A 27,314-nucleotide genomic window follows, 5' to 3' on the forward strand; every position below is an offset into this window, starting at 1 on the left:
TGTGATGATTCAACAAGTCTGTCATTTTGGATTGAAATCTGATGACTATCTTCCTGACATACAGGGGGAGACCTTGGAAAGACCTTACCACCATTACTTCGTCCATACACCATCATGGTTCCATCTCTGAGCCCAGCGAACAGGAAGTTGATGGAGTGTTTGAGACACAGGACAGGACAGCGCTGAGGGTTACACAGGGTCAACAGGCACTGGGCTGCAGTGTCCACACTGCCATACACCAGGATGCTGGTGGCAAAAGGAGCAGGAACAATGTACACTGTACATGATAAATGAACATAATTTATGAAGACTGGGTACCTTGATGTAACTGGGCACTTTGGACCTTATAATGTGTGTGTGCAGCCCCTTGCTCTTTCTTGTGTTTAATATTCCATCTGAACTTCACTGACTGTTCTGCACATTTTTCCTAAATTTACAATGAACAAATGCACACCTTTGGAAAAATATATTTATTTCTCGAAAGAGAACGTTAACTAGTTGACAGTCAATTGTGTTCCACAAAAATAAATGCTGAAATTGTGCTTCTATTACACTTTGTATTTTCCCTCCTCTCAGGACACATATAGTGAATGAGTCAACATAAACAAATAAACTGCACACTTTTCATTTTATTCTGGTGCCCAAATGATTAACAAACAAATTGCAGAGGAAAATAACTACAGTCAACTGGCAATATGAGATGCAGGAGGACTGTTTTCTCTTAGAAAGTAATGTAATCACCAGGACTGTAACAGTCTGAGATTCAACTATTCCTCCATTACATGCAGTAAAATCTGAAAATATAAACAGTAGATGGGAAAATAAGATATGGTTGAGCACCAGGATTCAACAACTGATTTCTTCGTCCCATCTACTATTGACAGATTTTGTTAGTCTTGAGATTAACCTAACATACTATACTGCATGGTGATACAGAATATGACTCTCTGTCAAAACAAATAGACTTTGTAAGTAGGATAATAGTGGTGACCAACAATAATAAATACAATAATATTTCTGTATCATCATCATCCATCCATGCATCCATCCACATTACTTAAATGTAACTTACACCATTGTATTTGACAATTTCTCTAAAAGCTGTGTTGACCTCACCTTCCATCATCCAGTCCCAGACAAATGGTGTTCCCCACCCCAGTAGGGCTCCTGAGGGCCACAGCCTCCATCTCCTCTGGGGTGCTGGGTTCAGGCACATACTCCAGACACCTCACTGGGGCCCCCACCTGGAGGCTCTTCACTGGGCGTGGTGTGGGCCTGTTCAGGGAGAAGATCTCCACCTGCCCCTGGGTAGCATCTCCTCCACTGGCCACCTGCAGAGAGAGAAGGTAGGTATCCAAGGTCAGTAAGATATTCTCCTCCTCTGGCCACCTCTAGAGAGAAAAGTGGGTATATAAGATTAGTAAAATACTCCTCCATTGGCCACCTACAGAGAGGGAAGTTAGGTATGTAAGGTCAGTAAGATACTCAATTACTAGCCACCTAGAGAGAGAGAGACACGTGGGCATTTATAGTCAATAAGATATATCTGGGTCAAGACATCTTCTCCACTAGCCACCTAGAGAGAAAGAGGTGTCCATTTAAAGGTCAGTAAAGACTGTAGGTCACAGCAATTAACAGCTAACATAGCACAGGTGGAGAGGGTGGATGGTCGTTTAGAAAATGTACTGTAGCGTAGGAGAGTTACTTGCTCATGCTTAAGTCTTTGTAGAATTTCTGAATCATTTTAGAAGACACAGAACACTCTCCTGTAATACGTCTTAGCTCTGATATCCGCACCTGTTAGCAAATCCAGGCAGTTTCAGCAAAGTGTAAAGTTAAAATCAAATATCCTTTCAAATCCTGTCTATATTCCTCCCTCACTTTTAAATATCCCTCAGATTCAGAAACCACAAACCGCAATGGGTTCACAATGTCATCTCTAGAACATCAAACCATTTCTAAAACAGAGATCTTTTCATCAGCAGAGAACAGACAGACAAGACTGTGCATCGCTTGACAATTGAGGGTTTGTATAAGATGATGATTGATCTAATGCTTGAGTCGGGGACTTAGCAATGACACACTCAATCCCAATGAAGGGATGAAATACAGCAGTTGACTGTTGAATTAGGAGACAAGGTGACCCCATTAAAACGCATCTTCACTGAATGGACAGAATGGTACAAGGTTATTGGTCATTAGGAGGGGGCACATTGAGCAGTTGTTGTATGTTGGTGGTCTTCCTTTACTCACAGTCTATAGTGTCTGCTAGGGCTGAGTTCAACATAGCCTATTCACCAACACACTCTGAGTGAGTCATGAATAGCAGTCCAACTTCTAAAAAAGTCCCAAATCCAATAAGAATCCCTGCCAAAACAAGAGAGCGGACCTCATATAATCAAAAAACCACCAGGCAATCATCACCAACTCCCCCTTGGGGTTCCACACTCTCTGCGGTAGGCCTGAGTGGCTGCATGCATGAATAGAGGCTTGATTCTGCAAGTGTCACACTCATATTGGCCTTGTGTCAAGCCTGCCAATGTCAATACAGGGGAAGGGAAGAGAGGCAGGGGGGTAAACCTGGATCTGTAGCAATTTCAATTAGGAGGCTCCAAATCACTCTCCAATCATAAGTGAAATCTTCATGGGTTTTCACAGGATTCTTTCACTAAAGTTGTTTTTCTCTAGATATGGGACTGGTGCAACTGTCCAACTGAAGTGTAATGTTCCTCACAAAAACTGACACTGAAGATCAAATAAGGATTTTCCCAGAGTCACATTATGGGAATAAGACATAGGATAAATATAGTCTTTAGCCCCTTTCACCCCCCCCCCTGCCCTGCCTTTTTTGCATGCAATCATTTGTTAGATTTGTGTCAGCATGCTGGACAGGAGTAGTCCCATGGGCTCTGGAGAGCGAGCCAGAGAAAATAATGGACTGTTGCACAGAGACAAGCTCCCCAAAAACAAAGCTTAAAGGCAAATGGCTCTGTGCAACCACTGCTCTAAGCAACCCCAACTTCAACATTCTCCTACACTTAAGCAATCACTCATCGAATTCCTTCACAGATCCAGTGAAATGACTGTGCCCTGACAAACTCATCACTACTTGTTTGTGGGAATAGATATCTGTTTTGTCAGAGTGCATAAGAAACTTCCTGAAAGTAACTAACTCTACCAGTGTTAATTAATTTAACCTTTATTTAACTAGGCAAGTCAGTTAAGAACAAATTATTATTTACAATGACGGCCTACCCGGGCCAATCCCTAACCCGGACGACGCTAGGCCAATTGTGCGCCGCCCTATGGGACACCCAATCATGGCCGGGTTGTGATACAGCCTGGAATCGAACCAGAGTCTGTAGTGATGCCTCTAGCACTGAGATGCAGTGTGCTGGACCCCTGCGCCACTCGGGAGCCCTGGAAATTAGATCGGTCTGGACCGAGGGAGGCAGTGGGAGAGGATGATCATGGACATGCCATGGTGGGGACACTGAATGAATGTTCAAGTCCATGTTATTAGTCACAATGTGTTAAAATTAACCTTTGTAAGATTGACAATGACTCATTCTAAACTTTATCTCATGTTCTGTTTCAAACCTGCTGTTTTTAACACCTTTACACACCATGAGGATTAATCTGAACCTGTCTGTAGTATGGAGTGGGTGAGAGGAAAATTTATTTATGGTATATGTGGGAAAAACACCAGTCAGAAAAGTGGAGTGAACCGGTAATGTAGGCAAACAGGGACATTCATGTGAATCAGGTTGATTAGAAACAATGTCATTACTCTGATCAAAGTCAGGAGAATCCCACCAGCCCATCTCACTTTAACATGATTAGTGTCATCCCTCATTTGACAAGCCTGCCAGGGAGGTAGATCTGAGACAAGTGGGGGAGTGAGCCGAGCAGAGCAGACCACTTGATCAGTTGTTTATTCATGGATCCACTGGCACTTATAATGATATTGTGTATTTCTCCTAACTTTGGGATGTTACGGAATAAAATACAGGCATGTGACATGTCTTGGAAAGAACATTTACTTAGGTGCTTAAAACACTTGATCTTTCAAGTTAGTTATCGTCTCATGTGTTGCAACTTGTCACACATTAGGCCTACATAACTCCAGCACTTGATCTTTCAAGTTAGTTATCGTGTCATGTGTTGCAACTTGTCACACATTAGGCCTACATAACTCCAGCACTTGATCTTTCAAGTTAGTTATCGTGTCATGTGTTGCAACTTGTCACACATTAGGCCTACATAACTCCAGCACTTGATCTTTCAAGTTAGTTATCGTGTCATGTGTTGCAACTTGTCACACATTAGGCCTACATAACTCCAGCACTTGATCTTTCAAGTTAGTTATCGTGTCATGTGTTGCAACTTGTCACACATTAGGCCTACATAACTCCAGCACTTGATCTTTCAAGTTAGTTATCGTGTCATGTGTTGCAACTTGTCACACATTAGGCCTACATAACTCCAGCACTTGATCTTTCAAGTTAGTTATCGTGTCATGTGTTGCAACTTGTCACACATTAGGCCTACATAACTCCAGCACTTGATCTTTCAAGTTAGTTATCGTGTCATGTGTTGCAACTTGTCACACATTAGGCCTACATAACTCCAGCACTTGATCTTTCAAGTTAGTTATCGTGTCATGTGTTGCAACTTGTCACACATTAGGCCTACATAACTCCAGCACTTGATAATACCAAGCAAATCCTCTAAATGTAATGCTTTATTTATTAAGGTTTAAAAGATATTCTGTTTTGTGAGCTAACATAACATAACAAACACCGCATGGGCACGTAAAGCACTGTTTAAAAAGGATACTGAGAGATGTAGGTCATTTCTCTACTTACCCAGAGTCATCTGAATGAAGAAAAATTGCGTTTTTCATGGCCCTTTCCCCCATCACATGTAAAGTAATAAAGAAGGTGAAATATTTGGTTTCGAGTAATATAATACAAAATCATATATGCCATTTAGCAGACACTTTTATACAAAGCGACCTACAGTCTCATGTGTGCATACATTTTTAAGTATGGGTGGTCATGGAAGTCGGACCCACTATCCTGGTGTTGCAATGCCTGACAAGTTTATAAATACTTTGTGAAGCCTCAATTTAATATGATTTATAAAGCCTTTATTAAGCAGTGCTTATGCCACCATTTATAAAGCACAGCTTTTTGTCATATTTGACATAGTGGGCTATGAACCCTTTATAGAGCATGACATACGGTTATAGATGATTTGTGACACATTTATGTAGTGTTTATGAAGCCTTTATAAGATGCATGGAATTTAAATATTGTTTGAATTATTTAATTTTTTGTCCAACATAAATAAACAATTCCAGGTGAAAGCCGAGGTCATTTCCTTCAGTAATCTGATTAGGAATAAGGTTTTTTAAAATACATTTAAAAAAGTATATGTCCATATTCCCATCAACAGGGCAGCTGAACCCTGTTTTTTAATCATTCCAAATAATTCCAAATACTCCAGTAATATTTTGATATAGTCAAGAAATTACTTGCTATATACATTTTCCACTAGAAGGTGCTGCCCTTGCCTGCTGCCCTTACCTGTCTACCTAACCACATTGGGCCATGCACCTGTCTGGTTGAAAGCCTCCTCTTCTACCCAGCCTCCCGACACAAGCCTCCCGACACAAGCCTCCCGACACAAGCTTCTACCAAGTGAGTGTGATACTTAGGCTACTCCCATTGTGTTGCACTGCTTGGTCACCACCATTCGGTCTGCTCCTGATTACACAGGAATGCTCCCCCCGTCCGGTACAGGTACCCCCAAGCTTCGCTCACTGCTTCAGCACACACGTACACTTACAAACTTCAGTCTCTGATCTGAATTGTACCTGAAGCCTGTGGACATCTGTGAGCTTTGACTCAGGAACTTGTATGCATTTAAGATTGTATTACTTGGCCTTTATTGTTATTTTATTATAGATTACTTATTGAAGTTTTCTATGGTTATGCCTCTTAGGCGCATGAACCTACGACAACATTCCAGTGAAATTGCAGAGCACGAAATTCAAAATACAAAAGTCGTAATATTAAACATTCATGAAAATACAAGTGTCATACATCATTTAAAAGTGTAACTTCTTGTTAATCCAACCGGGTTGTCAGATTTCAAAAATACTTTACGGCGAAAGCATACCATGCGATTATCTGAGGACAGCGTCCCACACCAAAATACTTTTTCAACCAGCACAGGCATCACAAAATCACAAATAGCGATTAAATAAATCACTTACCTTTGAAGATCTTCCTCTGTTTGCAATCCCAAGGGTCCCAGCTACACAATGAATGGTCGTTTTGTTCGATAAAGTCCTTCTTTATATCCAAAAAAGTCTGTTTAGTTGGCGCCAATTATCTCAGTAATCCACTCTTTCAACATGCATACAAACTAATCCAAAAAGTTACCAGTAAAGTTCATCCAAACAAGTCAAACAATGTTTCTAATTAATCCTCAGGTACTCTAACATCGAAATAAACTAGAATATTTAAGATGGAGAATAGTATGTTGAATAGGGAAGATAAATAACGAAGAGCGCGCACCTCATTCACAAGCCAACAAGACCACTTTTCTAATGAGAGACTCCTTGTAGTTCTTCCAACTACTTGTTCATTTTTCAAAAAACAAGCCTAAAACCCTTTCTAAAGACTGTTGACATCTAATGGGAGCCATAGGAACTGCAATCTGGGTCCTATCTATTTGTATTTCCCATAGGCAAGCACTGAAATGGCCTGGGACCTCAAAAAAAAGAAGATTCTGGGTTGGATTTTCCTCTGGTTTTCGTCTGCCATATCAGTTCTGTTATACTCACAGACATTTTTTAACAGTTTTAGAAACTTCAATGCTACCAAGTATATGCATATCCTAGCTTCTGGGCCTGAGTAACAGGTAGTTGACTTTGGGCACGTCAGTCATCCAAAATTTCGAACAAAAACCAATCTCCAAAACAGGTTAAATGCTGAGAAATGCAAGTGTTTTTCCCATGTTGCATCCTGGGAGAAACCATACGCTTGCCAGGCTATTGCACTGGAGAACTTTGCAAGTTTTTCCCAATCGACATGGGAGAAACTGCATGCTTGCGTTTACATGTGTGGATTGTTCTTTCGGTACTTAACCATGTCTCTGGACTGTACGCACCTTTTGAAATACCTTGTATTAAAGACTTGTTCCTCTCAACTTTAGTCTCTGAATCCAAAAGTTGTAAAATTAGACTTGCCATTATTTTACTGCTTTTAATGTCAGGAAATGTGGAATCTAACCTAACCATTTCTACCCCATCTGAATTAAAAAGTAAGAATGGTCTGAAGTTTCTGCACATAAATGTAAGAAGGCTTCTTTCGAAACTTGATTTTGTGAATATTTGGATTAAAACCGTAGAGAGCATATATACATCTGGGTCTTTCTGAAACCTGGCAAAAAAAATCTATCATTGACAAAGACATTGATGTTTAGAATGTTTTTTGGTCAGATCGCAAATCTAAGGGTGGTAGTGTTGCTATATACATAAAAGACACATTTTTGGCAACTATTCTGACCTTTGTTACCAAACCCAAGCAATTTGAATATTTGTCCTTGAATATAAATCTCTGTGCATCCTTGAATCTTGTTGTCTCCTGTTGTTACTGACCCCCGTCTGCGATTGCTGGCTCTCTGGATTGCATTTTTGAATTATTACCACAGAATGTGAAATCTGAATTTGTGCTTATGGGCGACCTGACCTGAACCTAGACTGGTTGACATCCAACTCTGATCAACTCAAGAATCTTTGTAATACCTATAATTTTAATCAGATTGTTAAAAATGGTTTGCAAGGTGTCCAATAAAATCATCTTTGTTTGTTCTTATTTTAACAAACACTCCAGATCGTTTTAATGCTTCTGGTGTATTTGCAAATTATGAGTGATCACTGTGCTGTTGCTTGTGTAAGGGATGGTACAATTCCTAAACTACCTCCATGTACAGTATCATCATGAAAAGAAACTGGAAGCAGTTTGATACTCAGGGTTTTTTTCATTATGTTTTTAACATTGCCAGGAATAGAGTTGAACATCTCTGATGTTAAATTAGCCTTTTCTTACCTCCATAAAGCATTCTAGGATGTATGCAACAAGCACAACCCTTTCAAACAATACAAAATTAAGGGCAGAGACAACCCTTAGTTGTCAGATAAACTAGTCTGAATTCATAAGGCTTTGGAATAAGGGTGTGGCTATGAACCGAAAGCTGAAAGCAGACCACTATCTCAAAATGTGGGCAAGTAGAGAAAGGTTTAAAGATGCACAGCTCCCTAAACAACTGCTGGTTGACTCACAGGTGGTAACTGTGATAACCTCTATTCTGAACTCTTTCAATCAACATTTTCTTGATGCAGACAGATTATTTGATCAACCTGAGGTCAACATGAGCCCCATGTGAAATTACCTGACACTCCCGAGCACTCATTCTCCTGGTTCTCCTTCTTGCCTTTCTCTGTTTCAGAAGTGCCCTGAAACAATTGATGTAAAAAAATCCCCTGACTCTGATCATCTAGACCCCCACCTACTACAATTAGCTGCAGACATCATTGCTCCCCATTTAACATGCATCTTTAACATCACCATAGATTGTAATGAAAACCCCAAGATGTAGAAATCAGCATTTGTCCTACCTCTTTTGAAAGTAGGTGATCCCACTCTACTGAATATCTATCGCCCCATATCTAAATTGTCTGTTCTGGTAAAGGTATTGGAGTTCCTAGTCAATAAGCAGTTTAAAGCCTTCCTCCAGGAAAACAATACATTGAGTGGTATGCAATCAGGTTTCAGTTCTAGCCACAGCACTGTCACAGCAACTTTGAAGATTTTGAATGATATTCATTGTGCTCTGGATAAGAAGCTACATTGTGTATCTGTATTCATAGACTTGTCAAAGGCATTTAACACTGTGGACCATACTGTCTTGGTGCAGAGATTGAAGTGTATTGGGATTACTTGTCATGCTCCGGAGTGGTTTGTGAACTACTTGTCAAATTGAACCAGCAGCATAACCAGCAACATACAACCCTGTATCCCACTGCTAGCTTGCCTCCTAAGTTAAGCAGGGTTGGTCCTGGTGGGAGACCATATGCTGCTGGAAGTGGTATTGGAGTGCCAGTAGGAGGCACTCTTTCCTCTGGTCTAAACTAGCTAACGTTAGCTGGCTGGCACGTTATCTAAAATTACGTGACATGTGTGATCTTACACGTTGTTTACTAAGATTCATTGTTTACCCATCTATAGTAAACTCACGTAAACTCGTACATCGCCTTGGTACGTACAATTGCCCTTATTTTAGCACCCCAAAAACGTAATACTTCCAGATCAACTGTAATGTCAATACCATTGTAAAGCACAATTTCTCCCCTTTCCAACAAAATAAATGACCTGACCAAAACGCTGCCCGTTTCTGCATAATTCAAGCAGGCAATGAGCCCCGTCGAGTGTTTTTAAAAATGGCGGGTGGGGAAGCGAAACTAATGCGTGATAGTGAGATGTAGTGTGGGAAAACTGCTTTTTTTCACTCGATCTGTCCAACTTATCACCTTATTGCCTCTAAAATGTAAATAAAACACTATAAATAGTTTATATAATGTGTCATTACATACCTATTTGAAGGTTTGTGTCGAATTTGAATCAGGTTTTTAGGGCGGTGCTAAAGTGATCTTAGAAGTAAACAGCGGCTTTGAGAATGATGATTGCATGCAATGATGACGCAAAAACTGACTAGGTATCCCCCCCTTACCCCCGTCACTGTCCATTTCTTGTTTTTAAACGATGAAAGAAGTGCTATACCTGATGGAGAGAGATGGTAAGACAGAAATAGTTGCTTTATGCGTGCTGTACGTTGCGACATGACACGTCTAGATGTAACAGAGGGTCCGTTTTTTCAACTTTTCTCCAATACTATAGAGCCATTACCATGTCGATCAACACCTAGTTCACACATCCGATTTTGACGTCAACACAGTCGCTACAGTCCCATTAGTTTTCTTTGTAGCCTCGTTTGAATGCGCACATTTGTACGGAATGGGGTGAGTTCACGTTAGTTAGCTACATGTCTTAAGCTAAAGTGTACAACACCCGTTGAATATGGCCAGTGTCAGCAAACGTCTGAAAAAAAACTGAATTAATTTGTTGCCAGCAGAGCCGGTTAGGCTGTTTTCATGTTATCCAGAGGTAAACAAATCATTGGCCAAAGCATCAAGTGTGCGCTCTGAATGCTCCGAGATCAAAACAAGATGGGTGGGGCTAAAGCTTAAGAGGATGTGAATGATGCTGAATGGATGTAGACAAAGAAGAGCTCTTCACTAGATACCAAAACATTCAAAGTAGGCCTAAAAGTAATATCCCCATTTTTTTCAGAGGTTTGAACGATTCACAATATATATCTACATTTCTTGTTTTTCTCTAAACATATTAAAAAAGGCCAAGACATAATTCTTAACTAAATCTTCTTTATTAAAATAAAAAGATATATACAAGGCCTCAAGGCCTATTTGTGCAAAACAAATGAACAACACACACCCACACGTCTATTCTATTGTTTAGAATGTTAGACCACTACCTGTTTGAATATGTCATTTATATAATCATTTTGATTGAAAATGTATTAATTTAGTTCATGTGTTGTTATAATTAAAACAGCCTGTGGTTATTTGCTATTGGATTGGCAGAATGATAACTACTAATACATTAGCCTACAGAACATAACTTTTTTGAATGCACTTTAATTATCGAATGTCACACTTACCGATGGCAAGGTGAAGTCTGTGCCCAAAGCACTGCAGGCGGGTCCAGTTGTTCAAACGCAATGCTTTTATCATGTTGCTCCTGCTGTCAGTTGTCATGCACACCTTTCAGTCTTCGCTCATATTCCACGATGCCAGAGAGTCTCTGAGACCCTGGGATATTACTAAACCCGTATGATCATCGGTGAAGTAAGACGTCTGGAGGCAGACATTTTGCAATTTACAGTCTTCATTTATGTAGTGGACTGTCAAACTTAGGTATGGCTCTGTCGTTCTGCTCGACCATAGATCAGCTGTGGTGGAAAAATAAGAAACACTAGCCAGCTTCTCTGCGGTTCTTTCGCGGGTAGCGAAAGCCCTGTCGTATAATCACGACAGGGCTTCTTCCGTGAAATACTTGCGGCTTGGCAGCTGATATTTCTGGTCAACTGTACCTAGCAGCTTTTTAAAGCCTGGCTTTCGTACTGTAAAGATTGGTACCATATCTTTCGCCATGGTCACTGCATCCATTATCTCCTTCCACCTCAAACTTTTCTTGTCATAAGGGATTACGTTTGAAAAGGATGCGACTATGGTAGTTTGTCTTTTAGCAGACGTTTTGGGAATCGGGCGACTGGAATCGTCATTCCTCTCATTCCACCGCACGTTTCAGTTGCAGGTGATGGAAGAGGTTAGTTGTACTGCTGCTTTTCTTGGCAATTGTCTTTCGACACATTTTGCACAGGCCATTCGTTTCCTGAACATCAGATCTCTTAAACACAAACCACTTCCATATTACTGAAAAAATATTGCTGCCCTTTTTGGGGATGATTTCATCCTCACGAGAGGCTGAGATGGCTTCAACACTTTCCGTTTTGGTGGAAGTTTTACCGCCGCTACACTTCTCCAGCGTGGTTACAATTTGTGAAAGGCTGTCTAGGATTGTAATAGGTGGATAACCTCTGTGCGCGTGTTGCATACAATTAGGACATGATTCGGCATTGGGCTGGCAGAGAAGAGACAGTGAGTGAGATGCTGCATTTGTAAAACATTACAACGTTATAACAGAACCTCGATTCTTGCGATACAGAGCTAAAACATAAACTTGAATATGTCATAAAAACTACATTTCTCGCCCAGCCCTAATTCAAAGGCTGTTTTCTCAAAAGTGAGTTTACAAGTTGATCAACTTTTAAAACAGAATTACTTTCCCATTTTGTAGCTCTCTACTTTTATCCAATGTAAAAATAAAAAAAAATGCTCCATAAGACCGAATCCAGGTTGTGAGTCACAAATGACAAAAATGTAAATGTAAATATTGGGTTTTATTACTGTCACAAAGCTTGTTTTTTCCTTTGCCGCCAGAAAATAGTTGTTTCGTTGTACTTTTCTGTCAGTGTTGGACTATGGTGTTACTATTTACTTGTATGTGCAAGCTTCAAGCGCTACACTGAAGGCTCTTGACTATGTGTGTCATTCAGCCCTTGATTTTGTCACCAATCAGAGACGTCTAACTCACCATTGTGATTTTTACAGTGCTGTCGGGTGAACATCACTAGCAACACGCAGGCTCAAACACTGGTTCATTCTCATTTTAGGAAAACTGCCATTTTATCTATCCTCTCTTCTAGCTCGAAATTAAAACTAATTTAAGCTCTCAATCTTGTTTTATGCTAACAGTCCTAAAATGAACCGAGCATGGAAAAAGGTCATTTCAATAATCAGCCTTCTGGTCTTAGAATTCCCTCCAAGCCAACCTTAAATTCCAGGACCTGGTGTCCCTGGAGCAGTTCAATTGACGAATAGATGAACAGGTTCTTGAGACCCGATGTCACTAGTTTGTGTTGCCTTATGTAAGGAAGCATGTTGTTTTACTTCAAACACACCACACACATGCCTGCTCGCACACACACACACATCTACTGTTTGTTTTCTGTTGTATTTGTGCTGATGCCCGTGTCTTAGATAGTTTTATTTTTAATCCCCCGTCCCCACAGGAGGCCTTTTGCCTCGTGCCAAGCCATCATTGTAAATAAGATTGTTCTTATTTGACTGGCCTGGTTAAATAAATAAAAAAGAATACTGAAGGTCTATTGTTTCAGAGGTACACATTCAACATATTTGAAACAACCTTTGTCTATGTTGAAAATTGGTTAGATTATGATATGATCCTGTGGTTGAAATTGCACCCCCAAAACAACTGTTTATGTTGATGACTCTTTGTAAATCCAATGTATTTTACACATAGATTCCACGTCACAATACGTTGAAAAATGACTGTATGTTGAAACAACACCTAGTGGGAGGGAGCTGAGTCTGTCTAGATGGGGCCTAGAGGGCCTTATCCAGCTGATTTATCCACGTGCTTTACGGGGATTACCCAACAAAATGCCCACTCTTCCCAGAAAGGAGGGGGCACCAAAACATTTTGCTTTAAGATTAACAGACAATTTATTTTCTGAGACAAGGTTTTTCACAGAAAGTGTTCCTCTTAAAACCAGCAAAATTCCAACAAGTCCAGGGACTGTGGCACTTTTGTCTGCCAGTGCAATTTGCTCCACTCATAAAAAAAACATCTGTACTCTTTTATTTCTCCCACACTCTGGTATATACCTTTTTAATGGCTTTTGGAGCGGAAGTGAACTCTGGAACCTCAAAGAACTTTGGGTGCATTTGTAAACAACAATTGTTCCGTCGCAGCTGTAAACAGCTAGCTAGCTAACTTAGTATAGTTGTTTTCTTAAGTGTATTTTAAGGTGAGATGGTCCTTTACGTCTGGGGGCGAATCTATTTTAGAATAGAAAAGTTCATAGATTTCCTGCATGGATAGTAATGAGTAAGTTGTGGCAGCTCAGTTATACTGTCGGTGGCATAGGAGGTGAAAGGGGTGTGACTGTAGCAGAGGTGAGCTGCAAGTGAGTTCTAGTAGCCACTGTGATGTCATCCCCCTGAGACTTCAAGTAGTGTCTCCTCCTGTCTATCATGAATGTATCTATATTTTAATACTTTAAGCATCTCAGCTGCGGGAGGATCTCCTCATGCAATTTTGCCCTGATTTGCTTCATTCTGATACACTCACTATCATCCTTCTCCAGTGGTTGGCATGCTAGCTACAAGTGTCATTTGATTAGGGTTTGCATCCCGGCCCAGTCAGCCATACAGGGATGGAACTCATACATGACCTGGCTACTCTGCAGCCCATGTAAAAGTGACCATTTACTGTGGTCACTCTACAGGGTATTTTTTCCCCCTATCTGTGCTCTACCCTTTTGGTCACAGTAGAAGTGATATTATTTATGGCATGCATGTCCAATGCAGACATATGATGGGATTAGTATTAGCCTTGTGGGCATGTCCAATGCACTTGTATATGTGGCTTGTACATTGTTTACATTTTGTTAATTTGTTTCTTCCATTTGAAATGATACTATTAGAAATAGGAAAAGTGCTCACACATCTGAGAACTTATGTGTGTGGGAATCATTTGTTAACAACTTGAAAGAAAATAAAAGGCTGATACTGGCAAGATCAGTGTGTGTGGGTTTTTCTTTTTTATTAGACAATTAATGAGGCTAACCATGTTGAAGGATACCAGGTTTGACTTCTACAGCTACTGTACATGCCCCCATGAATTGGATTAGTGCAAGCCATATCCTTGTAATGAAGGTAGACCTTAAGGTTGACATGCACAGGAGAGAGACATTATTAGCAGTTATACAACGGGTGGGCCTAATCCTGAATGCTGATTGGTTAAAACCACATACCAGCCGGTGTCTATTCCACAAGTTACCACCGGCTAAATCTATGACGTTAAAATGCCTATTTACTCTGTTCCATCTGACTGCACAATCCACTGTCTCATCAGCCAAGCAATTTATAAACTTGATCTCCACTATAAAAAGCATGTAGACATTATCTCACTTTTATTTTAAACTAACATTGCCATTTTCAACTGTGGTGATTTGTATAAACCTTGCTGTCTGTCTCTCCGACATTTGCAACATTGTTTCAATATTCAAATTCGATCTCCAGCTGTCCCATCGTATTGAACGTGTCGGGAGTTGGGACGAGACAGACAGGCAGGTAGGGTTTCTCAAACAGCCAAAATCATGAATAAGCTGGCATTATTTTTATGGATATACAGTTGAAGTCAGAAGTCTTTAAAACTCGTTTTTCAACCACTCCACAAATTTCTTGTTAACAAACTATAGTTTTGGCAAGTAGGTTAGGATATCTATCTTGTGCATGACACAAGTAATTTTTCCAACAATTGTTTACAGACAGACTTATAATTCACTGTATCACAATTCCAGTGGGTCAGAAGTTTACATACACTGACTTGACTGGGCCTTTAAAGAGCTTGGACAATTCCAGAAAATGATGTAATGGCTTTAGAAGCTTCTGATAGGCTAATTGACATCATTTGAGTCAATTGGAGGTATACCTGTGGATGTATTTCAAGGACTACCTTCAAACTCAGTGCCTCTTTGCTTGACATCATGGGAAAATCCTAACAAATCAGCCAAGACCTCAGATAAAAAATTGGAAACCTCCACAAGTCTGGTTCATCCTTGGGAGCAATTTCCAAACGTCTGAAGGTACCACGTTTTCTGTACAAACAATAGTACACAAGCATAAACACCATGGGACCACGCAGCCGTCATACCACTCAGGAAGGAGACGCGTTCCGTCTCCTAGAGATGAATGTACTTTGGTGCAAAAAGTGCAAATCAATCCCAGAACAACAGCAAAGGATCTTGTGAAGATGCTGGAGGAAACAGGTACAAAATTATCTATATCCACAGTAAAACGAGTCCTATATCAACATAACCTGAAAGGCCGCTCAGAAAGGAAGAAGCCACTGCTCCAAAACCGCCATAAAAAAAGTCAGACTACGGTTTTCAACTGCACATGGGGACAAAGATTGTACTTTTTGGGGAAATGTTCTCTGGTCTGAGGAAACAAAAATAGAACTGTTTGACCATAATGCCCATCGTTATGTTTGGAGGAAAAAAAGGCATGTGCGAGCAAGGAGGCCTACAAACCTGAGTCAGTTACACCAGCTCTGTCAGGAGGAATGGACCAAAATTCACCCAATTTATTGTGGGAAGCTTGTGGAAGGCTATCTGAAACATTTGACCTAAGTTTAAATTGTTTAAGGCAATGCTACCAAATACTAATTGAGTGTGTGTAAACTTCTGACCCACTGGGAATGTGATTAAAGAAATAAAAGCTGAAATAAGCCATTTTCACATTCTTAAAATAAAGTGGTGATCCTAACTGACCTAAAACAGGGAGGTTTTACTAGGATTAATAGTCAGGAATTGTGAAAAACTGAGTTTAAATGTATTTGGCTAAGGTGTATATAAACTTCCGACTTCAACTGTATACAAAGAAATGTAAATTGAAAAAAGGTAAATTCAGCTAGTTTGCAGTCTTTCCAGCTTCAGTTTGAAGTGTTTGTGTTAGTGGTGTTGTTGGCTAGCTCCTCTGAACAACAGTGTCCTGATGAGTGAGCACATTTTCTATGCCAGGCGAAATCACACCTCATTTGCTCAATGTTATGGATGTATCCAAATAAATGTCTCTAGAAAACAGTTTAAATAAATGCAAATGCAGCTACTTTGCTGTTATTCTGGCTGCACTTTTAGACGTGACTTAGTTAGCCATAGTTGGCTAGCTAACAAGCAAGGGTTCAGAATGTTGCCAGCCAGTATGACAATGGAACATTTAGAACGAACGGCTGGGTCGCGTCCATAGATACAGAACAAAAAGACTGAACAACTGGGTTGCATTCTGTCGGCTTGGGTAGCAACCCTAGATTTGTATCGGGACTATATCTTGTGGAAGGATGAAATAGTATTAAGAAATTCATCAAAATAACATTTTTAATTAAAAAATGTCAATCATTATTTGAATATGTTTGTAACTTGTTGTAAAAAAAATTGATAATGCCCTCGAAGCCGGTGTTTGGAGGATATATTGGCACTGTTTGCCGGCCCTCAAGTTTGTCTCAGGCCTAACAACACCCGTGCCAATATATCCTCCAAACACCGGCTTCGAGGGCATTAACACTTAAATATCACGATCATGAGGGTGTGCAGAAAGGAATATTTTATGGTTAATTTGACTCAATTTCAAAATAATAAAGTTGACATAAAGTTGAAATTTGTTTGCTTCATGTTATGTATCATCCTGGTGCAATTAATATGCAGGTTAACATTGTCACCACAAGGTGCTAGCATTTGTGTAGTCTAGCTTTACAACATGTAAACAAACCACTAGCTAGGTCTCGTAACGTGAGGTCCATAATTCATGCCTAGCAAAAGTTAGTGGTTCATATATACCTTGGTAAAACACCTAGGCAATACACCTGGGTAAAATATAGTTGCGTTATGGAGGAAGCAAACAAAGAGCTAGGAGAAACAGATTGGTGAACGGGGAGAGAGTTTGATAGTGGGCTAATTACTGCTGCTGGCTAACTTTTGATGGAAACAATGTGGCTCTCAAACATTGTACTCGTATGCTAGCTACATTTAATTTAGTTGTAATGTTGGCTGCCATGGGAAAAATGCATCTAACATTAGCTGGCTAACAAGGTAAGTTCATCTTTCTCTACCTTCATATCACACTAGCTCTGTGGTTATTTGATGTGCTAGCCATATGTAACACCAGCAGAACAAACAGATAATTAACGGGAAATAAACATTGTCTGATGATTTTGTTTAGTGGATCTGATAGCAACAAGTCAATGTGTGTATATAACTAACGTAAACTCACTCACAAAACTAATGCGTGATAGTGAGAAGGAGAGATGTTGTGTGGGAAAATTGCTTTTATTCACTCGATCTGTCCAACTTATCACCTTATCGCCTCTAAAATCTAAATAAAATGCTATAAAGAGTTTATATAATGTGTCATTATTACACCTATTTGAAGGTTTGCGTCGAATTTGAATTGGGTTTTTAGGGTGGTGCTAAAGTGATCTTAGAAGTAAACAGAGGCTTTAAGAATGATGATTGCATGCAATGATGATGCAAAAAATGACTAGGTATTTACTAGGTATTTACCCCCGTCACTGTCCATTTCTTGTTTTTAAAGGATGAGAGAAGTGCTACACCTGGTGGAGAGAGATTGTAAGACAGAAATAGCTGCTTTATGCGTGCTGTACTTTACGGCATGACACGTCACAATGTAACGGAGGGTCAGTTTTTTCAACTTTTCTCCAATACTATAGAGCCATTACCATGTTGATCAACGCTTGAATAGAAACCTAGTTCACACCCCCGGTTTTGAAGTCAACACAGTCGCTACAGTCACATTAGTTTTCTTTGTAGTCTCATTTGAATGTTGGGGATGCGCACATTTGTACGGAATGGGGTGAGTTTACGTTAGTTTGTTCTGTTTTTTAGTTGAATCAAGAAATACGAACTTGTCATTTTGTGCTAGCTAGCCAACTTTTTATTACATTTTTTATTTAACCTTTATTTAGCTTGGCAGTTCAGTTAAGAACAAATTCTTATTTACAATGACGGCCTAGGAACAGTGGGTTAACTGCCTTGTTCAGCTGCAGAACGACAGATTTTTACCTTGTCAGCTCAGGTATTCAATCTAGCAACCTTTCGGTTACTGGCGCAACGCTCTAACCACTAGGCTACCTGCCACCCTAACTAGCTAGCTAGCAATTATGGGGCTCTTTAGCACCAGATGTTTACTGGAGAACCTCTAGTGGGTACATATAGAACTTGTTATGTTTTTTTTACAATTGGAAAGGTCTATACTAAATGAAAGTGAAGGGTCAGTTTGCATGGCAACACTTGTTTTTGTAGAGAAAAACTATTTGTATCCCTTTCATTGCCACATTTTTTGTACTTTTGATTAATAGATGTGATCAACCCTGAGGCCACTACACTTTTAATATTACAGAGGATATATTTGTATCAAAGGGTGTCATGGTTAATGTTTTTTTAAATACTTCTGTGTGCACATGTGTGTTTGTGTGCATGCATGCATGTATGTATATGTGTGCCTGTAAACTGTGCATGTGTAAGTCACTCACCCAGAGATAGCCTTGAGGTAGCGAGGTGCTCGCTGCAGAGAAGCCCAGCAAAGCACACTGCACTGGATTGTGAAGGGCAGCTTCAAGCTGTAAGGGATACAAAACAAATATTAAGTGACCATAAATATTACATGTTGTTTTGTTCATTTAGATAATTCAATATGCATCATCCCCATATGGTTGAGCTACTGTTGCTCTTATAGTGAGAGTCTGATCTATATCTGTCCTGGCTTATAGAGGTTAGTAGGAGGATTAGATTCATTCATGACATACTGTAGGCCCGTTTCTCAGTGGTGTGGGGTCAGTTCACGTGTTCCATTATCAACAAGTGTTACCATGTCCAGCAGCTCTAAGTTGTCAACCGAGGTGTTTTTAGATTTAAATAACCAGCTGTCTAAAAAAGCCACTCATTTCCTATTGGAAACATCCTTTCAAGCAGTGCTCACAGCACAGTTCTCCTACTGACAAACTGACAGTACCACATTGGGAAATTGCACCAGGCATCGGAAATTGATTGGGACCCACTGTTTCGAATGTCGAAATAAACAAATACACAGATGTAGGCTTTTCATTTGTCAACCGTAATAGTGACCTCCTGTTACGAAGGCCTTTCATGACTGTCTAATAGTTAGATTGGGCTAAAATAACTGGCCAGAGTTTGAACAATGGTCTCCATAGCTCTTATGGTTATAATGGAAACCCTGCGTTTCATTGCTGTCTAGATATATCCTACCAACTGACCACAGCCCTTTGTAGCTTCTGTTTCCCAACACCCCATCAAATTGCGCCCTCACAAGTGAAAGACCACAGCTAGTACCTGGGACCAGCAGAGCACTTACAGACAATCTGTTTTCCGTTACTCCCGAGTGAAGCTTTTTTGGGGGGTGTATGAATAGATGTTGAAAGAGACACTTTAGCATCAACACATTTTCTATTACCTAAAAGGTTGTAAAGTTATAGTATACATGGGGAAAAAAGGAGGAGTGTGAAATGAAATGGCTTCTACCTGAGATTTCCTGAGGGTCTAGAGTAGACAATAACAGACCAGTCCAGAGTTGGAGCGGTATGAATGGCTGCAATGAAAAGCCAATGACTGGCTTAGAATAGCACAGCTCTCAGATCCATGAGTCAGTTGTAAAAGTATAGAAATAGACATCCAGAGAATAATAGCAACAACAGCTGTCTTAGGCTTGGAGGCTTTCAGTGTTGGCCAATGAATTGCTGCGTCTATCCCTGAGTGTCCCCATGAGACACAGCACTGTGAGCATTTATTTATTTTTAATTTAACCTTTATTTTAACAGGGAAGACATGAGACCTAGGTCTCCTTTGCAAATGACCATCTGTCCAGGCACGCAGCCTCCCTGACCAACACCATGGCCGTGAAGGAATGTTTATTATTATGTATGTGTGTAAGTGGTGATGCTGGGCCATGTGGCAGACGGAACATCTAATTGTGTGGTGCTAGGGTGGGGATAAGTCTCAGCCGGGTCAGCTATGGATGCTGCACGCCTTTTACTGTTGTCCCCAAGGCAGCAAACATAAATCATGGATAATTTATAACATTAATTTGCTAAGTCCCTCCCTCTCTCCCTGGCAGGGTCTGTTTGTAAACACAAACACATCCCCAGAAAAATTATGTCGGCCAGATGACTGCTTCTGCCCATCTGTCCTCCACACTCCCTCTGTCTCTCTACATCTATTCACATTCATCATGCAGATGCACTGTCTCTCTCTCTCTCTCTATCAATTTTTTGCTCTCCCTCACCCTTTGTCTTCTGTCTCTGCTTAAAGAGCCCATGTGAGCTATTTCTCTCTCATTCTGTCTCTCCCTCTCTCTCCCTCTCGGCTAGCCATCCCTTAAGAGGAGTGAGCTGTTTTTTGATTGGTAATTAAACAGCAGTCATAATAGGGCCCCATATGGAAGCCCTGAGGTTAGGAGGAAGAGGCTGGTAGTTGAACCAGAGGGACAGCAGCAGTAGCGATGGGATGCTGGTGGTTTTGTGGGCTGCAGACGGTGGGTTTTATCAGTCACCGGAGACAGCTAGCCTTCGCGGGCAATCTTCACAGACGGCAATTGCTTTGTCTGTTAGCACTCTCTGGAGAAAGTCAGCTAATACTAAAGGGATCCCTACTCTATCAGAACTGTCCCTCTATATATACCCTTCCTGTCCCAGGTATACTGTATATATACACATGTAGCTAGGACCTCGACCAAGTGGAATTAAATGCTCCCAGCAAGATAGATTGCCCACCGCTGAAGTGTACACTCGATAATATAAATCACAAATCAAAATACCTTAAAAATTATGCTGGTAGGTGTAAACAAATCAAGCTGTATAAACACCAGTTCAACCTAAAATCAGCATTGAAAGGTACAGAGGCCACGTGGGGTTTTGAGCGATGCACACGCCATTGAGGTTGCCAATACTGATAAGGTAGCAGTGAGGAACCATTTAAAAATCATTGTGATACAAGATTCCGCTAAGGCAATTGTCAATCAGAAGAGGAGATCCAAGTTGGAGGGAGGCAGGTAAGCCAGATCGAATGGGATATTTGATGGAGGACTTTGGGGAATGCGGGAAAGAGAGGTATTTTTTTATTTATTTTTTAAACTTTATTTAACTAGGCAAGTCAGTTAAGAACAAATTCTTATTTACAATGGCGGCCTAGGAACAGTGGGTTAACTGCCTTGTTAAGGGGCAGAACGACAAATGTTTACCTTGTCAGCTCTGGGATTCAATCTAGCTCTAACCACTAGGCTACCTAGTGATCAGCAGGTGATCAGCAGGTGAGCTAATTGAGGTTTGTTGATGGAATGAGAGGGCGGTCTCCCAGCCTGTAGGTTCCCAATGACCCAACTCCCGACACTGGGTTCGTCCCACCCATTACCCCAAGGGGGCGCCAGCCCATATGCCACCTCTAGGTGGCCACTATGGTTAGTGTAGGCCATAGCCTGCATTGCAGCATGCTGGAAGACAGGGGAAGGAGCTATAGCCGTAGATATTCCTACACACATCATCAGGGAGTGGCCTCCCCCCTATGATAGTCATCATTCATGTTTTAGCTTGCATCAATGGCAGCCAGAAAGTAATATGCATTAGCACCTGTAGTCAAATCCAAAAATCTGGCCTTTGATTAAAGGTATTGTCACTGGTAACAGTCCACAACAGAACCATGTTTTATACTATTTATACAGTTGGCATGTGTTGTCAGGCTTTTGTCTCTGGTTCCACAAGGGAGGGATGACTTACTGAGGGAAACACAGGTGGACGTGTTATGTTCCTGTGCATCTGCTGTGAAATCTATGCTCCACTGTGTCTAAATTTACCACACATTAGATGTGTGACGATCGCTGTGCGCACTTCTACAAGGCACATGCATCGAACCCACTGGAGGTTTGCAACGTTATCAATGAGTAGTCACACTGCAGCAAGCAGGCATTGCATTGTCTGGCTCCATTCTTTCTTGTGTAATGGATTCTCTTTATTGGATAGTGTGCTGTATTACCAATTGTGGGATTCATTCTGGAGTGTGATTCCTGAGCTTACAGTTTGGGCCTGCCCAGCAAAGAATTGTGAGTTTGTTTGCTGATGTATTACAGTGCCTTGCGAAAGTATTCAGGCTTCAAACATAAAGATATAAAACTGTATTTTTTTGTGAAGAATCAACAACAAGTGGGACACAATCATGAAGTGGAACGACATTTATTGGATATTTCAAACTTTTTTAACAAATCAAAAACTGAAAAATTGGGCGTGCAAAATTATTCAGCCCCTTTACTTTCAGTGCAGCAAACTCTCTCCAGAAGTTCAGTGAGGATCTCTGAATGATCCAATGTTGACCTAAATGACTAATGATGATAAATACAATCCACCTGTGTGTAATCAAGTCTCCGTATAAATGCACCTGCACTGTGATAGTCTCAGAGGTCCGTTAAAAGCGCAGAGAGCATCATGAAGAACAAGGAACACACCAGGCAGGTCCGAGATACTGTTGTGAAGAAGTTTAAAGCCGGATTTGGATACACAAATATTTCCCAAGCTTTAAACATCCCAAGGAGCACTGTGCAAGCGATAATATTGAAATGGAAGGAGTATCAGACCACTGCAAATCTACCAAGACCTGGCCGTCCCTCTAAACTTTCAGCTCATACAAGGAGAAGACTGATCAGAGATGCAGCCAAGAGGCCCATGATCACTCTGGATGAACTGCAGAGATCTACAGTTGAGGTGGGAGACTCTGTCCATAGGACAACAATCAGTCGTATATTGCACAAATCTGGCCTTTATGGAAGAGTGGCAAGAAGAAAGCCATTTCTTAAAGATATCCATAAAAAGTGTTGTTTAAAGTTTGCCACAAGCCACCTGGGAGACACACCAAACATGTGGAAGAAGGTGCTTTGGTCAGATGAAACCAAAATTGAACTTTTTGGCAACAATGCAAAACGTTATGTTTGGCGTAAAAGCAACACAGCTCATCACCCTGACCACACCATCCCCACTGTCAAACATGGTGGTGGCAGCATCATGGTTTGGGCCTGCTTTTCTTCAGCAGGGACAGGGAAGATGGTTAAAATTGATGGGAAGATGGATGGAGCCAAATACAGGACCATTCTGGAAGAAAACCTGATGGAGTCTGCAAAAGACCTGAGACTGGGACGGAGATTTGTCTTCCAACAAGACAATGATCCAAAACAAAAGCAAAATCTACAATGGAATGGTTCAAAAATAAACATATCCAGGTGTTAGAATGGCCAAGTCAAAGTCCAGACCTGAATCCAATCGAGAATCTGTGGAAAGAACTGAAAACTGCTGTTCACAAATGCTCTCCATCCAACCTCACTGAGCTCGAGCTGTTTTGCAAGGAGGAATGGGAAACATTTTCAGTCTCTCGATGTGCAAAACTGATAGAGACATACCCCAAACGACTTACAGCTGTAATCGCAGCAAAAGGTGGCGCTACAAGGTATTAACTTAAGGGGGCTGAATAATTTTGCACGCCCAATTTTTCTGTTTTTGATTTGTTAAAAAAGTTTGAAATATCCAATAAATGTCGTTCCACTTCATGATTGTGTCCCACTTGTTGTTGATTCTTCACAAAAAAATACAGTTTTATATCTTTATGTTTGAAGCCTGAAATGTGGCAAAAGGTTGCAAAGTTCAAGGGGGCCGAATACTTTCGCAAGGCACTGTATATTTTAAGCTCAGTATTACAATAACAAAACCGACCAAGACAAAGCAACCCAATGGAGTTAGGTTTAATACACCCAAGGCAACGCTCCTCCCATCACCTCCCTTCCCCTCTCCTGGTCAAATCCACATAGCAACAATCTATCACACGCACTAACAGCCACTAATAGAAAACTTCTGCTGTTTATTAACTGATAATTGACTGGCTCCGGCACTCGCACCCAATTGCATTTAATCAATAGAGTAGCAGTCAGTTAAAGCCCACACACAGTCAGTGTCAGTATGTGTAGAGACACTCTCTTAGACAGCTTCCAGTCTAAGGAGCACATGGCACTGCCACCAACGGGACAGCCTTGGGTTTGCTTGTTAGTTGTTGTTCAATATCCTCCAGGGAATCTAACCCAGAAGGATGGCTGGATCAAAGTTAAGACACTCTGCTCATGTTATCATTTCATGATCTGGATGTCATCCAGTGTCTTAAATTAAATGAGCGTCAACCACCTTCTGTGCTTGCAGCCCTCTACTACTCAGAATGTTCAAAGTTATTGAAAGACTAAGATTAAACCATCTGCAGCAGTAGGAATGGATTGAATAGGGTGCAGCTGCTTTCTGTTTTTAACTCTTTATTGTCGTGAAGCTAAGCTCACAGTGTGGTTAAAGCTCTGGGATAAACATACGGATATCAGCTTATTATTAAGCCTGGCCAGGGATGTCTCCTTCAATTTAATAAGTATTGTCTGTAAAGTAAAGATTTGATATCTCCTTTGGCTGTTCCACAGATCAGATCAGGCAATAAGTGTAATGAAGTGGAAGAATAGTTTTGCATATATCTGCTCTGAGCGTGGCCTGACATTGTCAGGAAATCACAAACTGATATTCATGACTCAACACAGATTTGTCTGTTCCACGTGTCCTTCTCAGCTGCTCGCTGAGCAATAGCAACACATCCGGCCAATGTGATGCACATTCTGCATGTCGCTCTCTCCGTCCCCGCTGGTTCCAGCGGCAATGGCAGGCGGCTCCAACTTCCCTGGATGAAAGCGATGGACTGTCCGTCAAATAATGGGTTTGAAAAGAGCACCACGGGCCAAGAGTTCTCTGTGGCATCAATTGCCTCCCTCCATCTATCCCTGCCAGGCACCTATCTGCATGAGGCCCAGTTGTGCTAGGCTATGGTGATCTCTGCCCACCTATAAGATTCCACAACCACAACTCTGTCTCGACAGGGGTCCTGGATGGCACCAAACGGGAGGCACAGGGTGTGTGGCAGAGGCTGTTTAATCCTCCTGATCAGATGGCATGGAACTCAGAACAAAGGGTCCTCTGGTACCCACTGAGACAAAAACAGGGGGACGTGGACACAGTTGCCAGGCCGTCTCTACATAGGATCAAGGAGTAATATCTTGGGTTTCAAATTTCCCCTGCCATCCTTGGAACCCATTCTATTGTGGCCAGATTGGCTCAACAAAACAGGAATTCAATGCAAAAGTCTCTCAAAAATATTAATCAGTTTTCTGCTTTTGTAAGTTAAGACTTGATTCATTTGCTCACCCACTTTTCTGGACAGTAAGAAAATCAAGCCAACTTCTGGCAACAGGGAAGAACTATTACATTATGGAATATGAACACGGTAGTCAATTAGCCACTATGTGCTCAAAAGAGGGTGCCCTCTTGTTTTGTCTTACAGTTTTCTAGATGTAGGTAGCTAGTGTTCTTGTAAGACCTGGCAGTGGGCCATGTATTGTTCAGGTAGAGGAGAGACTGACAGAGTAATTAGTAGAGAAGAACAGTGTGAAGGAGAGAACAAACCGTGAGAAAGACAGAACAAACCAACAGAATAAATACACAGGAACACTGGAACATTCAGAACAGGGTAGAACAGGGTGGGATGCAGAACTCGTTTGCTTTCTCTTCAGTGATGCATGGATTTCATATTCTGACACATTAGAGTATCCTTTTATATCATACAAAAGGAAGAATGTTTACATCAGCAGGCTAACATTTAGCCCATCTACTGTGTTCCCCTCCTGGTTGTACAATTTGTCTGTGCACTATCTTGACAGGAACAGAGTGAAGTAAGACACTTGTGGAGGGGGGTGGAGGACGGGAGCGGCACTCCCCTCTCCAAGGCATTGCTAGAGAACCTATTATTTACAGTAATTAGTATGTTAACTGTCACAACGACGGATCAGCCCCTTTGCAGATGACCTCGCAGTCAAGCAGTGCAATGGCTCAGGCTGCCCCTGCATCTGAACACTAGCACCACACTGCCCTCTGTTGGTATGGAGAGCAGTAGAAAAGAGAAGAGAAGACATGGATGGAAGCCAGACTGAAAGAGCTTTAAGCAAGGAAAAACAGAGGCTTGTGAAAACCATTTAAATACCATGGTAATCACACAAACAACTCATAATGATGTCGACATAATTCAGAGGCCTGAAAGGATGATAATGTAAAGCACGTGATTAATCCTGTCTTCATACATATTTAATTACCATAATTTAGGTATTTTTCAAATACAACTCATACTTCATCAGTGCTTTTTGAGTTTACCTCTGAAGTCTCTACAGATCGGCACAGCACTAACACTACTCACAGGAGAGATAGCCTTCTGCTGTGTAGATTGGTCTGAGGTGGGCTGAGTTTGTGCTGACTATCACCATCAATATAAAACATTATCTTGGCTCAATAGGCTTGGCATCTGATAGTCTTTAGTGCTGACATAAAGAGATCCACAAAGATGAGAGCTTGGCCACTGTCTACACTACACCTTGGTGAAGATGTTGGAATAGACAACTCACAGTGAGTTGTTTTCTCTAAATGACGGAAGTTTGCCCTGACCCTGTAGTGAGTGGTTCTTTGATGAGGAGTATTAAGCAGTATGAGATTGTGTGCTGTCACTGTGTCCCCGCGATGGTGACAAGGTGGACTGAAGCAGTTTTTCTTTTGCTGAGCCCAGCAACCCCGCAGCATTGACCAGGAGGCCTGGCCGTATCAGTCCAAGCGACACGTCGGCTGTGATCCAGCTAGCACAGAGAAATCAGATTGACACTTCCTCCTGCATCCCTATAATCCTCCCTCCGAGGGCCTGTCGCCTTGCCCCGTTTGAACTGTGGGGATGAGCAGCGGCAGTCTGTTTGTGTGGAGAGATCAGTTCTCCTCTGATGCTGGGTGACACGCCAGGAGAGAGGAGAATGAGATGAATAAACAAGCAGCAGATTAGGGCTGTTTGAAATGAACCCTCCTTCACCAAAAATCTATAGCCCTCCTAATGAATCA

General features: G+C 41.2%; 1 protein-coding gene across 2 annotated transcripts in view; it reads right to left on the minus strand.

Moving 5' to 3' along the window:
* Window positions 1–27,314, minus strand: part of arhgef10la (Rho guanine nucleotide exchange factor (GEF) 10-like a) — a 111,535-nt gene that overhangs the window by 18,096 nt on the left and 66,125 nt on the right. For both annotated transcript variants that reach the window (XM_020490877.2, XM_020490872.2), the window contains 3 exons: window positions 18,849–18,935; window positions 1,117–1,331; window positions 89–246 (listed from right to left, as the gene is read on the minus strand). In XM_020490877.2, coding sequence (XP_020346466.1) covers window positions 89–246; window positions 1,117–1,331; window positions 18,849–18,935 — 460 coding nt within the window. The remainder of the gene's footprint in view (window positions 1–88; window positions 247–1,116; window positions 1,332–18,848; window positions 18,936–27,314) is intronic.

The sequence above is a fragment of the Oncorhynchus kisutch genome, linkage group LG1 (genome assembly GCF_002021735.2).
Source record: "Oncorhynchus kisutch isolate 150728-3 linkage group LG1, Okis_V2, whole genome shotgun sequence".
Taxonomy (NCBI): Eukaryota; Metazoa; Chordata; class Actinopteri; order Salmoniformes; family Salmonidae; genus Oncorhynchus; species Oncorhynchus kisutch.